Source organism: Abrus precatorius, unplaced genomic scaffold (genome assembly GCF_003935025.1).
Source record: "Abrus precatorius isolate BTA unplaced genomic scaffold, Abrus_2018 Scaffold5, whole genome shotgun sequence".
NCBI classification, from domain to species: domain Eukaryota; kingdom Viridiplantae; phylum Streptophyta; class Magnoliopsida; order Fabales; family Fabaceae; genus Abrus; species Abrus precatorius.
Genome location: NW_020874395.1, coordinates 9,250,861 through 9,267,304, shown reverse-complemented (window position 1 = coordinate 9,267,304; position 16,444 = coordinate 9,250,861). Strand labels below are relative to the sequence as shown.

The 16,444-nt window shown below is 28.3% G+C and overlaps 1 protein-coding gene across 1 annotated transcript; it reads right to left on the bottom strand.

Moving 5' to 3' along the window:
- Positions 1-6,029: 6,029 nt before the first annotated feature.
- LOC113866621 (receptor-like protein EIX2) lies at positions 6,030-10,385 on the bottom strand. The gene has a single exon (XM_027501437.1). It carries the CDS (start codon positions 10,383-10,385, stop codon positions 6,813-6,815), a length of 3,573 nt encoding a protein of 1,190 aa, XP_027357238.1. The 3' UTR covers positions 6,030-6,812.
- Positions 10,386-16,444: the final 6,059 nt, after the last annotated feature.

Sequence of the window (16,444 nt, the reverse complement as noted above, 5' to 3'; positions counted from 1 at the left end):
GAAGTAGGAAAATCCATTAGGTTTCCTGGTTATGGGATGACACATAATTGGACCAAACAAAGTATATTCTGGGAGCTCTCATATTGGAAGGATAACTTAGTTCGTCATTGTTTAGATGTGATGTATGTGGAAAAAAATGTATTTGACAATATCATGAATACTGTAATGGACACTGATCGAACTAAAGATAATGTAAAGGCAAGGCAAGATTTAGAAGAATATTGTAGGCGTCCTGAATTGAGGTTAGAACAACTTGCAGATGGTCGATGGTCAAAGCCAAAGGCAAGTTACACTCTGACTTTACCATAAAGACAAGATGTGTGCAAGTGGGTGAAGGACTTAAAAATGCCTGACAGTTACGCTTTAAACCTCGGTCGTTGTGTGAATGTTGAACAAGGAAGATTTTTTGGGATGAAAAGTCATGATTGCCACATATTCATGGAGTGTCTTCTACCTGCTGCATTTAGGGAACTATCAGACCATGTTTGAAAGCCATTGACTGAGTTAAGTGAGTACTTTCGGGACCTGTGTTCACCTACGCTAAGGGTTGAAGATCTATTAGTTATGGAGAAAAATATTCCTGTGATTTTGTGCAAATTAGAGAGAACACTTCCCCCTGGTTTCTTTGACTCCATGGAGCACTTGCCTATACACTTAGTGTATGAAGCACATGTTTGTGGACCAGTACAATATAGGTGGATGTATCCATTTGAACGAGAAATTGGAGGGTTCAAAAGGACTGTGAAAAATAGAGCTCAAGTGGAAGGATCCATATGTCAAGCATATATATCAAAGGAGACATCAAAATTTTGCACATACTATTTTGAACCTCATGTTCAATCTAGGAGAACTCGGGTTGGTCGAAATGATGATGGGGGAGAAAGTAGTAATCAGCCAACTCTTTCTATATTCAACCAACCAGGTCGTGTATCTAGGAAATGCGAAGAACGATGGATCTTAGGTGATGAATCAGAGGCCGCCCAGTTGCACATCTTATTAAATTATGATGAAGTTCAACCATTCAGAACGTAAGTGACTTATGATTGCTTTAATGATTTTTTCTGATTATGGTGATTCAAATCTAATTAATGATGTTGCAATGTTTACAGATATTTTGAACAATTATATGGTCATCAATCCCTTAATCAATTTCCATCATGGTTCAAAAGTTATGTACGTTATGACATTTCCCTAACATTTTAGTTATTTGACTTTTTAATATTATTCTGTATTCAATCAATTGACATCGATTAATGGTATGTGTAGGTGCGTGATCCTAGTAATGGTATCACAGATCCTGACCTATATAACTTGTCCAAAGGTCCAAAAAATAAAGCATATTGTTGGCCAATTTACTTTGTTAATGGGTATAAATTCCAAACCATTGAATCATGTCAAGGGAGAAAAACAGATAATAGTGGAGTTAGTATGAGAGGAAATTCAAGTGATGGTGACTGTGATTGGTATGGAAAACTTCATGAAATAGTTGAGCTTGAATATGCTGGTGAAACCATAAAAAGAATTGTCTTATTCAAGTGTGAATGGTTTGATCCAACACGCCTAACAGGTACACGTAAACATAACCATTACAATATAATTGAGATTAACCATACCAAAAGATATAGAGGCTTTGACCCCTTCATCATTGCACAAAATGCAAGACAAGTATATTTCTTATCTTACCCTGGAAAATGTAATAAAAGTTGGAGGATTGTAATTAAAACTAAACCAAGGGGTCGAATTGAAAGTGATGAAGTAGATGATGAAGAAGCATATCAAATTGATGAGTCAATCCCTTCACGTGTAGTAATAGACACTGTTGTCCCTCCAATTTTATCTTCTCCTTTTTATAAAATTGAAATAATTGACCCTCCTACCCAAGTTATGAGAAATAATGCAATGGATGACATCATAGAAGACGAGGAGGAAGGATTTATGGATGAACTTTCATCGAATGATGATGAAGGTAGTCTTGAACTATCAGAGTAAATGAGGTAAAGTAAGTATGTTTGTCAATTTACTATGTTTCCATGATTATTTTATTTGAGTTATCACCAATATTAATCATATTTTATAGCGATTGTAGTATTTGTCTCTAAACATATATATGGTTTGATTCAGATATGGCAGGTAAAGGTAAGAAGGGTGTAACTCAGCGTCCTTATCGTGACAACACTTTTTCACCCACTACTCCGACTTCGACCTCCACACCAGCAATAGTGCAGACCTCCCAGGTTAGGGGACAGGAGCAATTTATCATGGTGCCCAATCCTGGGTATATTGCTCCTCCCCTTCCAGTACAGTGAGTTTCACACTCTGCACCGCCTACTACACATGCCACACAGTCACCTGCTACACAGGGCACAGGAGAGGGATCCACTACTGTCCCAGCTATAAGCGGGCAGCAGTCATCACAGACCCAGGCATCATCGAGATCGTTAGAAACTTTGAGATGGGATGGGTCCACTTGGTAAGTAATTCAATCAAATATGCCTAACATTACGTATTTTATGTGAATGTTAGTAGTTATGTTTAATTTTATTGTGTTATCAGTTGGATACCACCACAGAAAGGTCTCCATCAGGTCACAGATACAATTAAGAAGATGTTTGATGCGCCTTACAAAAGTTTTGCAAAGGTGCCAAAGGATACAAAGATGGAATGGTTCAAAGATTGGAAGGTAATAATAGTGTATTAATTTTAACTAAGTGTAATTACAAATGATTGTTTGTACCTCTTCTAATAAAATTGTGCTTATGTAGAGCAACTTCTCCATTCCCCCCAGGACAAAAAGATGATTTTCAAGGCCTGGAAGAGTCGCACTGCAAAGCGACTAAGACAGATGTACACTGAGGCTCGCCAGGACCCTTCTACTGCTGATTGGATAGCACCCAACTTTCTTCATGCCTTGCAGGAGTATTGCGGTACGAATGAGTTTAAAAATCTCTCTGTAAAGAATAAGACAAATAGGGCATCTAATAAGGGGGGTTATTGCATACTGGTAGGTCTACGACTTTGGCTAGCACTAAGGCGAACTTGGTATGTGATTTTAAAATTCAGTTTACTCTATCTATAATTTCATATTTGAGATTGTGATTTATTTCCAATTGCAGGAGAAGTCGTTGAAGAGGCCACCTACGACTGGAGAGTTGTTTAAGGAGACACACACTCGCAGGCAAGACAAAAACCTGTGGGTTGATACACGATCTCAGGCCACATATGTAAGTCATTCTTATTGATAATATATGTTATTATTAGCGACTTATTAAATAGTTCTCCAAACTAATATCTAATTATCTGAACTGAACTGTAGGATGACTATATTCAAAGGCTTGAGGAAGCATCTTCTCAGAATCCAGAGTTAATAGATGAGGATGCTATGTGGTCACAGACAGTTGGTGGCCTTTATAAAGGTCGCATTTATGGCATGGGGGGCCACTTTGCAGACTCTATGTCCCCTGCATCTGTCACTGGAGATGCCCCTTCTCTTGCACCTGAGGAAGTAGAGGACATGGTTCGCATTTAGGTCCATGCCCTCAATGAAGAATTCCAGAAGCAGAATGAGGAGATGTGGAAGAGTAAAGAAAGTGCATGGAAGAAGAAGTGGGCAAAGAAAATGGAGAAGAAGATAAAGAAGAAGGTGGCATCGAGAATGCAAAGGGAGGTCCAGCAGCAGATGAAACAATAGCATATGCAGATGCAGCAGATGCATGCTTATTTTGAGCTCATGAGAGCAAGTAGCTCCACACCTCTTCCTCCTCCTCCACCAGCTCCAGCACCACCGGTTTTCACCTCCATGCATCATTCCTCTACTGACTCCTTGTCTACTGATGATGATGCTCCTTCGGATGATGACCATACAGATTATTTCTGATTTGCCACTTGTATTTTATTTTTAAATGTCTTTATTTAGATGTTTTTTTGTCTTCCTTTGTAATAATATTTAAACTTTATATTTTATAAATCATTTTGAAATGTTTAGATGCCGAATCTATAGTTTTTTTTTTGTTTATAAATTGTGATAATCAAGAACAGCAGGAAATAGCTATCTACAGACGAATTTTACCGTTTGTAGGTTACAGACGGAATTTAACTTATAGACGGATTTTTCTGTCTGTAAATTACAGACAGATTCTCAAATCCATCTGTAATTCTTTACCGACAACGATATTACAGACGGTTTATGTCCGTCTGTAATGGCAAAAATCGTCTGTAATACTCTAAAATTCTGTCTGTAAATCTGTTTGTATAAACAGACTTTTTAGTAGTGAGACTTAGCAAAAATTAAGAGCTGATATGACATAGATAAATAGTTTAAGGTCCTTAATAAGTAAGAATGAATATGAACTGTTGTAAAATTTGATATATTATGGATAATTATATGTAAATATTAATTTGTAATATATTTTATGCAGTTATCTTCTTAAATTTGTTTTGTATATGAATTAACTGTTATGAAAGGTTTTATCCCTATAAATTTTGATCAATCGTTTTAAGGAAAAGTTGGTTATTCTTTCTAAAATTTTATGAAAATAAATATATTTAAGATGGAAAAATGTAGGATATTACAACTACAAAAACAAAGTACTAATCAGATAAGAGGTTTTAGTTAGCTTGAGTTTGATGCAACATTTCTTCCTTAAAACGTGTTGAAACTACTTATCATTTACATTGGAACTATTTGGCTATGATCAGATAAGAGGTTTTAGTTAGCTAGAGTTTGATGCATATTGTTTCATTTTAAAACTTTTTAACATAAAAATTGAGATTTATGCATATCTTGAAAATTGAAGCGATTTTCATGTAATTTAAGCTTTATAAGTTCGGAATATTTTATCCTCATATGATAGAGTAGCAATGATTGATTCATTGATTCACAAATTTGTCTTTCTAATTTTTTTAATTCTTAAAAAATTGAAAGTAGGTACACATTGAAATATTAACTTTCTTGTAGCAAATATCTTTAACTAATTTTATTTTTTTTTGGAAACAAAATTTTGAATATAAAACTATTTAAGTAAACTATTATTAAAATATATGGTATTTTATATTTCATTATAAGCAAAACACTCCTAAAATAGAATTTTCGTGGGTATGTTCACAACTTTAGTCTATTCAAATATTATATTTCAAATAACTACGTTTATATAGTTTTTATTTGATCTTTTATTTTTAATTTATATTAAATTAGTCTCCCAATTTATTTATTTATTTTATATAGTTTCTTTATTAATAATTTTTAAAAAAATTTCATTATTTGTTTGTGACATTTGATTTGTCTCATGTAATGAGTTTTATGTAGATGATGTCACATTTTTTACACAATCATTATTTTGTATTACTAAATTTAATTTCAAAAACAACAATCTTATAAAACCAGTTTGATTTAGAAATATGATGCTTTGAATAACATGGATTAAGTAACATATGTAAATCATGAAATAAGTTAACAAATCTTTAATAGAACATACAAACAACTATTTTTGGGAGATTAGATTATTTCTCTAAAAATGACGAAATAAAAAAAATTGTAAATTTTTAAATAACTAAAACTTTATTTAAGCCAATTAACTATAATCAAAGATACTTAAACACATGATATTTCTAAATACTCAAAACACACGAAGTTGCTTTCAGTTCGCCCATTACTCGTAGAAAACTTGCTCTGACCAATAATTACAAGCTCAAATATTGGATATGCAAGAGGATGGAAGTCTTCGAGAGACTGAATAAAAGGATTAACAATGTGAGTCATTGAAATGTATAAAAGAAATAAAAATATGTTAAATTGCTTCTAGAAAATATTAAAAAGAATCCTTTTTTTTTTTTAAATAACATTAACATTTTTCAAGAATTTAAACAATAACAATATTACTAGATTGATAATCGTTACCTTATAAAAAAAACATTAATCACAATAATATTAGTATCCTTGTACATTTTCTAAGACTTATGAGAAAAACATTCACCTAATAATATTTGTATCCTTAAGTAACGAGAATTAAGATTTTTTTTTTATTTTAAGTTAAAATACATATTTAGTTCTTTTAGTTAAAACTTATTTATAAATTAGTTTTTACACTAATTTTTTTTTATACAAGTTTTTTGTAATATTTAGTCCTTGTCAATATCATACTATTTTAAAAATATGACTCAATTAATAGTAACTTTTATTAATGTTATTATATTACATTTTTTTTCCTGTTTGAAAATAAAAAATAAAAACTGAAAGCATTTTTTCAACTTTTTTTTTACATGAATTAATCTCCATCTCAACATTTTTTTTATAACTATTGAAAGATATTTTTCATTGGATTAGCTACAAGAATTGAAAAATAACTAAGTTATAATTTAGATTAGATATTACCTCGCAACTCATCAGCTTTAAAACACATAATATAAAAAATCTTAAAAATGAAAAGTAATTACTGAAATTGTGAAAAACAATACAAAGATTAAGAAAAATGAGAGAAGATAAAAAAAAAAAAAAAGAGGAAAGAAAATTATGAACAGAAAAATAAATTAATGTGTATTTAAGGATACACAGTGAAAACTTATCTAGTATGAAAATTGTTAAACTTTTGGTTAAATTAATTAGTATTTATAAATAATTTGTCAAGACGATATAATTACCATAAAATTATGTAGGTTATTTCTTATTGAAAGCTATTATTTAGAAAACAATTATAGAAATTTTTTATTAAGAAAAAACCTTGACAGTAGCAAAATTATGTCTATTTGGCGTAAAGAAGCATAATTAAGCATACAAAATGACAAGGATAATAAAACATTATTACCAGCAATGCTCTGTATCAACGCCTGTACTTGATAAGTTTAATTGCAACCATGACATAAACAGAGTCTATGAAATTGTTCAAGAACTTGAAATAAGCATGCCTCCAAGAACGCTTAATCAAGATTGAGCCGAAGATCCCCCAAAAGCCTATAACAAATCCAAATGTCATGCTAATGTAAAATCCACGAGTGAAGAGCGAATCATCTTTCTCTTGAATTGGTTCTTGCGGTGGTTCCCCTTCAACACACAATTTCTCAAGTGGCGCCCCACAAAGATCAAAATTATCTTCATAACTGGAAGCATTGAAACTTTGTAATTGTGTACCAGTTGGAATTGCTCCTCTTAGATGGTTATGCGACAAATCTAACATGGTGAGTCGATCAATTTGAGTAAGACTCCATGGAATTGAACCAACAAATTGGTTTCTTGATAAGTCAAGAAATTCAAGTGATGCAAGCTTTCCAATATTTGAAGGAATTTCTCCTCTCAAATTGTTTCTTGATAAATTCAATGAAATCAATGCAAATAAATCCTCTATTTCTGCTGGAATTTCTCCTGAGAAGTTGTTGCTAGAGAGATCAATGCTTTTTAAAAGGAAAAGCCCATAATTCGTGAACATTTCTTCCGCACCTTTCCACATTAAGATTGCATTCAAATCATAAGACCTATTTCCCCTCATATAATTAGCGTTGAAAAAATATAAATGATTTGGATGATCCTTCGAGGGAGTCTTTCGAGCCATTGAAGTGAAATTTTGGAAGCATTTAGGAATTTGTCCAGAGAAATTATTGAGTGAGAGATCCAAAAGTTGAATGCTTTTCAGATAACAAATTTGTAATGGCAAACTTCCGAAGAATTGATTCCTTGCTAAGATTAAAATTTGCAACACTTGCAACGTGCTTCCAATCCAAGTAGGGATAAGTCCTGAGAATCCATTTTCTGCCATATCTATCATCACTAACTTTGTGCAATTTCTCAACGAGAAAGGAATTTCCTCTGTTAAGTTATTGTTTCTCAATAGCAGTGCTTGAAGTTGAAGAAGTGATCCTATTGAATTAGGAATCTTTCCTGAAAAATTATTATGACTCAAATCTAGATAGACTAGTGACTCGAATTGGCTCCAACAATCTGGAATTTGTCCAGATAATTGATTGTTTGAAAGGTCTAGACTGTATAAAGTATCGGCTACACCACTGGCACATAAAAATGAAAGAGAATTTGAAAATTTATTGTTTGATAGATCAAGAAACGTTGAACGTCGTAGAAATGGTGGTATTGGACCTTCAAATTGATTCGATGCAAGAATTAGAGAATTTTGAGGATTCTTTAGTGGAAAATTTGAAACTACACCTTTGAGATTGTTGTGTGAAATATTCATTTCCATCCACTCTTGCGACGCTATTTTAGCCCAAAACCAACGTGGAACAATATCTGATATTCCAGCATCAGAAATGTCAATAATTTTGTAGTTATTTTGTGTTTGCAACCATTTGGGAAACGCTGGACCTAGCTTGCAAGATCTCAATCTGATTTTGGACAAGTGAAATGGTGGGACCCAATTGTGGGTAAATGCCAAGGCCAAAGAGTTATCAGACAACTCCAACCTATTTAACTTTGACATATTAGCAAAGTGGGAGTCAGTGATTACACCTTTCATAGAGTTTGAATTCAAAACTAAACTCTTTAGTTCTGTTGGAAATTGAACATCTTTAGGAATGGTCCCATTAAGCCTGTTTTCACTAAGATACAATTTTTTCAAAGATGGGAGCAGTGGACGGAGGTTGGGCAGAGTGCCGTTGATTTGATTCATGCTCAGATGTAATGTTTGCAAGGAGTATCTAGCATATCTTGACAAATGATGGATTATCGTTGGAAGCTCTTCACTTATACTATTGTTGGACAGGAGCAGTGATTGCAAAGTACCCGCATTTTGAAATGAATTTGGAACTCCACGCTCTTTCTCCAATTGATCGAATGATAATATGCTGCTTTTAGGTATCTTCACACTTAATCGATTCCCTGATAGCCAAACTCTTTTGAAATTCGAAAACATTGAGAAGTCAGATATTGTGCCATTGATTTTGTTGCCATTGAGATTTATTTCTCGCAGTGAATATCTAGAACACCCAGAGAAGTGACTAAATATCCTTGTTACTTCTTCTTTCAAACTATTATAAGAAAGATCCAACGAATTCAAAGTACATGTGCTCCCAAATGATTTTGGAACTCCACCTTCTAAAGAGTTTGAGCTGAGTGACAAAAACTCCATTTTAGATGGCAATGTGGTACCTGGTGGTATCCTTCCACTTAGTTGATTTCGAGAAAGATCTAAACATTTTAAAGATGAGAATATTAAGAGGTGAGTTAAAGAGCCAGTGATGTTATTATATGATAGATCTAACTCTTCTAGTGAGTTTCTAACACAGCCACTAGACAAATTATGAAGAATTGATGGAAGGTCTTCTGTCAAATTGTTGCCACGCAGGTATAAAGAACACAGGGTGCATATATTCATGAAGGATTTCAAAACCTCATCCTTGAATCTATTAAAGGAGAGGTCAACCAGGTGAAGAGAATTCATTACCATGGCAAAATGATTTGAGGGGGGAGCCTCCAAGAGGTTACCACGAAGATCAAGCTCAGAAAGATTGGAAGTAATGTTTGACACCCATTGGAATATGACGGATGATGTGAAGGTGTTGTGAGAGAGATCAAAGACAGAAAGAGACGTAGAAACGTTGAATTTAGAAGGCCTCATTGGAAGGATAAAATGATCGGAAAGGCTACAATCAGATAAACTTAGTTCTCTTAGTTTTGGAAGCTTGCCAATCATTTGCAGCCAATAATGAGAACCGTTGAGATTAGATAGAGAGAGCAAGTGAAGATGGGTTAAAGAAGTGAGATTAGACAGCCACTGACCTCCACCGGGATTCCCATCATCCATTTTGAGAGCATTGTCATATCCTCCAAGATAAAGCTTTTGCAAGTTGAACAGGTTCCCAAGCTGAGATGGTATATTTCCTTCTAAATGATTGCCACTGAGATCAAGATGCTGCAACGTGGAGAGATTTCCAAGTTGATAAGGGATTGAACCCTCCAAAGAATTCCCAGCAAGATTTAAGTATTTCAAATGTGAGAGAGACCCAAATTGACTTGGAATTTTTCCACAAAAATGAGAACGTGAGAGATCAAGGGATCTCAAGTTGTGAAGAGAAGAGAAGAACTCTGGGATATGACTATCTAGAAAATTATTCGAACTGAGGTTCAAATACTGTAATTGTTGCAACTCCATCAATGACTTGTGGATCTCACCGCGGAGTAAATAATTGTCAAAAACTCCTTCATAGTAGTAGTCACGGAAAGCATAGTAATAGTTAAACTCTCCGTGAAGGTCGAGGATGAGAACATTGGCAGTGAGGTTGCTGCAACGAATTCCCTTCCATTGGCAACAATCTGGAGTGGTCCATGATGAAAGCATGTTGTAGTCATCCACAAGTGTAGCCTTGAATTGAAGGAGTGCTTCCCTCTCTCTTTGAATGCATCTAATTGGCTGTTTGGCAGAGACAATCTGCAACACCAAACACAGCATTATTAATATGCCTTTCATCATTTTGAAGCAAACTGAATTCATAGTCATCACAATTTAAGTGATCGATCAAATTCACTGAATAGAGAAATAGATTGATTCTGGGAAGCATTTAGCAATGCCAACAGCTATATATAGAATGCTCCGCAGCACTGCCAACTCAGCATGCATTATTTTGTAATAAGTTAGAACAGAAACTCCCTTAGTTTTAAAATAAGTTAAATATACATTTAATCATATTTAGCTTTTCTTTATAAATTACATCTTTTACCTCAAAAAGTTAAGTCCCAGTCTCTACGGAGTGTCTTATTATATTTTTCTCCTCTCATTTATGTTTTAATTTTTATCGCTATAACATTGTTAATAATAAAATATTTTCATAAAAGTTAAAATATAATTTTTTAAGTATAAAATTAAATTGTAAAAATATTAAATATGAACTTAAAATATGTATTTTAGTTATTGATCTATATATTTATCAAATTAATATTTTTATATTAATAAATAGATATAATTTAACCATAAGTGATAATCTTTGAATTTAATATATGAACTTTTAATCTCTTAAAAATTTATAATTTTTATTTAATCTTTTATTTTTAATTTTTTCTAAAAAATTATAAAAAAATTATTTTATTAAAATATTTATTTAATTTTTATAGTTAATACTTATTTACAAATTAGTGTTTATAAAAAATATCCTTTTGTTGATTTTGGAACAAAATTATATTCATTATTAGCTTTATTAGGTCATATATCATCTGGAAGACGTCGAAGACATAGAAAAGTCTCTAAAAATTACTATAAAATAACTTTTAATTACATCACTGATTATAATTGAATGAGTATAAATAAATTTTATGTTATCAATGTATTTTAATTAATTTTTCTAATATTTATAAAAAATTTAATCATATTATTCTTTAATTTTATACTAAATTCTTTTATATAAACATCTGCGTAATTTTCTATTCTTAACAAAACATATCAAAAGTTATAGGTATGGTTTTTTTCCTATAATTTTTTATAAATGAGACAAAGCATCATTTTAGTATATTTATGTTCATTTCTGTATTTTATTGTCGGAAATATTTTTTATACTTACATTTTAAGAAAATTAAGTTTAATTTTATTGTATATGAACAGCTTGCAGCTATATCATTACCTTTATATTTATAAATATAGATTTTTCATGTGTGTTTATATAAGATATTGACGATTAGATATTATGATAAATGACCACTTTACTTAAAATCTATAAATTCGTCCCTAAGAAAATTCGACTGTAAGCACATTATATAGAATACAAAAAATGTACTTTAATTTTTGAGAATGTAATATAGTGTTAAAAATTAGATTTCAGTAAGAAAAAAATATAATCATTTCAATATATTTAATTTTTTACTTTCTCATTTTTTTTTTCAAATTAAGTTCGACGCTTCTAGATATAAAAAGTTAATTTGTTAACCTTTGAATCTTGTAAAATGTAAATAAATCATAAGAAAAATGTTCTTCACGTATTCGAGTAACTAGTAAGAATTATTATACAAATGTCTTATGAGTTTTGAGGAGAAAGAGGAGAGGAAATAAGGAAAATTAAAGGAAAAGGATAGTAAAGCATATCATGAAAAATCGAATCCATGTACTTCTAATCTACGTCCTGCAATTTAATCAGTTAATTTAACGACACTAAATGTGTGTTTAGAAAAATAATTAGGTAATTTATAATCAAATAGCTCGTTTGAAAATTTAAAAAAAAATACTAAAAGTGTTTAGAAAATACTAATAACTTATAATAATTTATATAAAATCATGTATATAAATTATTGTTAAAATAGTAAAAACAATATGAGTATCTTGAATGAGTAAATGAAATGAAAAACACTTTATAAGAAAAATACTCATCATAGTAATATTTGTAAATATATATTTTTGAAGATTATAGAACCAATAATTCTTATTTTATTTTAAGTTATAATATATATTTAGCTCTTGTAATTAACACTTTTTTAGAAAATAATTTTTAGACTAAAAGAATTATATTTTAATCATTATACAATTTTTTTTAACATTTAGTCTTTGTTATTGTAATATTATTTAAAAAACGTAATTGAATTAAAAGTAACTTTTATTAATAATGTTATATTATATTTCATTTTTTTTATGCAAGCTACAAAATAAAAAAAATAATATATTAGTTTTATTATTATAAATGTAAATAAAAAATAAAAATTGAAAGATTTTTTTTAAAAAAAAAATTTAATGTCAACATTCTTTAAAGTAAATAGTTATAACTCTTAAAAGATAATTTTCATTGAATTAGCTACAAAAATAAAAAGTAATTAAATTTTAATTTAATTGGGAGTAACCTACAAAACTCACTAACTTTATCTCAAAGATGAAAAATAATTAATAAAATTGTACAAACAATTCAAAGATTGAGAAAAATGAAAGATAATAAATAGAATTAGATTGATATTGGTAAGCATTTTAGTAATGTTAATAGTTATATATATAATAATTCATAGTAATGCTAACTCAGCATGGATTATCTGGTGTTTTTTAAGTTTAAAGAAGATTTCTATAATAATTCATTTTAACTTATAAAAGCTCTTTAAACAAATATATCTCTTTTTCACTTTCCTTTTTCCTTTCTATAGCCAAACTTCTACTTGTGTTTGGGCTAATAAGTTGTAAATCTTGGATAAATGGTGAATTGAGATTGTTGTTACACATATTTATCAACGATTTTCAGTTTCTACCTTTACATTTGAAATTTCTAGCTATGCATTGTATTCTTTTTTTTATTTTTCTTCTTTTAAAAAATTTCACACAATAGAAGAATAATAAGGAAGAATTGAAAAAAAAAAAAAAAAAGAGACGCAAGAGAAAGTAGTTGCAACACAAATATTTTTAACTAAGTTAATGTTATTAAGAACAATATAAAAAATATAATTAAAATATTTTTATGAGTTATAGGGAAAAAAAAGTAGAAGACAAAATATAAACTTAATTTAAAGATGGGAAAGGAAAACACCCGTTTAGTTTCAAAAAACATTTTCTATTTCTGTTTTCATTTTCGAAAAATAGCTTTTATATTCAAAATTTCAAGTTTTGTGTTTGATTTGACTTTTTATTTCCTGTTTTTAAAAGCAGAAAATATTTTAAATATGTTTGATTTGATTATTTTCAATAATGAATTTATTTATTTTTTATATAAGTTTGAAAATTAACTATTAATATTTTATTAATAAATAATTTTTATAATAATTTTTTTTAATATATATCCTTGCTAATGTCAATTTTATTACACTATTTATTTAATAAATTTAAATATTATTACCATTGTATCTTAAGACTCAAAAATAATAAAACATAATATAAATATAATTATCACTTATATAACGTGGGACGTACAAATTTTTTATTATAAATTTATTAATTTTATAAATATTCATTAATTTTAATAAAAATAAGTTTATGAAAATTTATAAAGTGTGTACTCTTCTCAGTTTTATCTTATTTAATTATGAGTATTCTAATAATGAATATGTGTACTCTTTTGTTTCAAAAATTATTATTAAAATATAGATATATAATTTTTTTAAATAGCAACTACAAATGTAATAATAAAAAATAAAAAAATTATAGATATGAATTTTTAAAATTATGTATTAATTTATATAAATAAAAATATATAAATAGTATAATATATAGATACATATTTGTTTTAATAATAAAAATGAAAAGATAGTATATATTATATAAAAAGTAATTAACATATGAAAAGAAGAAAGTGAACGGTGTAGTATGTAACATTTTAAATTTTGTATATGTCACTATTAACATAACAAGATAAAAGATTAAAAAATAACATTATGCATGACATTGTAACACAATAAAAAGAAGTAGGAAGTGAATAAGTTAGTGACTATAATAGGTCTAATTAAAATTGAATGATATTTATAATAATGTTATCTTATTTTTATTTTTATTTTCGTTTTTAAGTTTTTCTATTTTCAAAGAAATCTTTGAGAACAATTTTTTTTTTTAAATTTGAGCTGAATTTTTAAAATATTTTTAAAAAATATTTTGTAAAAATGAACTAAACAAATTTTCTCTTCTATTTTTTTTCATTGAAAATGATAATAAAAAATGAGCAAATTAAATAGGGCATAAAATATTTTATTATACAAATTATATATAAGTTTTTATTCATTTATAAGAATTAGATAAGGTTAAAATAATTAAAAAAATATCAAATAAAAATTTGTTAAATCTAAAATATGTAAATGTAATTTATTTAAAAGTTTATTTTAATCAATTAACTCAAAGTATTTTCAAAAATTGGTTGATTATACTAACAGTGGTGTTATAAGTAAAATTAAAAAAAAAATGAATTTATGTATGAATGTGATTTTATTTTATATGAGCGGAGAAATATAAATAATTTTCAAAATATGAGATTTTGGAAGATCATGAAAAATTTTCAATTTCAATTTTTGGTTGTTTAACTTTTTTATGATTTTTTAAAAGATCACAATTCACAATTATTAATTTTAAATATTTTAAAAATATCATTAAATTTTTTTAAACCTTTATAATTTTTATTATTTCATCCTTGAATGCAACTGCACTAAAAATTATCATTAGCAATTTTTGAATCTCATATTTTTATATATTTTTAAAAATCTTATTTTTAAATACTATATACAAATTAAAAAAAATCCTATCAGTTACATATTTTTCTATAATTGGATGATAAGATCGAAAATAAAAATGGAAGTTTTATATTTTTCCGTGAATTAATAATAATCATAAAAGACTAAAGTAACACTGAGAGAGTAGAAATAGATTTAGAAAAGTTTCCGGTCAACCTCGTCAAATAAATAATATTCTTATAATCTCACAATTAGAACTATTTATACTGGATGTGTTTTTTGTTATAAAATTTTATCAAACAATTTTATTTTTTTTAAATTATTTTTAATTCAGAAAATATGTTTTGTTAGGCTTTTTTTTCTTTATTGTGAACATAACCTCATTCCTGTTTAATATTTATTCTAATATTTTCAAATGCAAAAATATTTATAATTTTATAATTTATTTTATTTTAATATTTTTATCATAGATTGAATTCTTAAAGAAAATCCTGGAGCGTCCAATACTCTAGTATAAAACATCAATCAGTATCTCACGTTTATATAAAAGACAACAAGAAATTTACGTACATCAATAATGTATCGTAAGATATACTTTAAGAATACACACTATTGTTTCCTTCTATTTGACGTCTAGAAATGTAAGATGCCCTAACCTTACATGTAACTTTTACTTTTGCAGGTACCACACATCAATAATCCTTGGAAATTCTCATAAAAAATAAACTCCAGACTTTATTAAAGCAATTAAAAAAAATTGCAGAATATATATATATATATAGAAACAAAATTATCTTACATAAGTACAAGTTTAAAAATTCTTATATTCGTCTGAACATTTTATTTAATTTAGTTGTAATTTATTAATTAATTGATGGTTAGATATAAACCCTATTTATAGTTAGTTTTTTTTACACAAATTTTCATATTATAATTGTTTTACATCATTTTAGTTTTAAAGTTTAATTAAAGTTTTTAAATTTTTTAATAAGCATAATTTAATTAATATATAGTATAATAAAATTTATTAATTATCATAGAGTAAAGCAAATTTTTAGAAAATAAACACTAATATTTCTAATAAATAATATTCAAGTCAAACACGATATGAAAACATTTTTTCTTAAATTATTGCATAAGGTTTTAAAAATATTTAAGGCATAACAAATGTATTTTTAATATTTTCAAAATATAAAATTCCCACAAAAAATAATTTTCAAGAACTAAAATATTTCCGTCTCGTGTACTTAAATTCTTTTGAAAAACCATGAGGTGTCCAATATCCTTTTGAAAAATCAATCAGCATGTCAAAATTGTACATAAAATAAAAACATAATTTTTTCAAATGTCTTATTACGCTTTCTTCTTTCACGTGAATATAATTTCATCCCTACTTCACAT

Coding starts and splice junctions, on each gene's coding strand:
- LOC113866621 (XM_027501437.1), bottom strand. CDS start 10,385: ATGCTGTGTTTGGTGTTGCAGATTGTCTCTGCCAAACAGCCAATTAGA.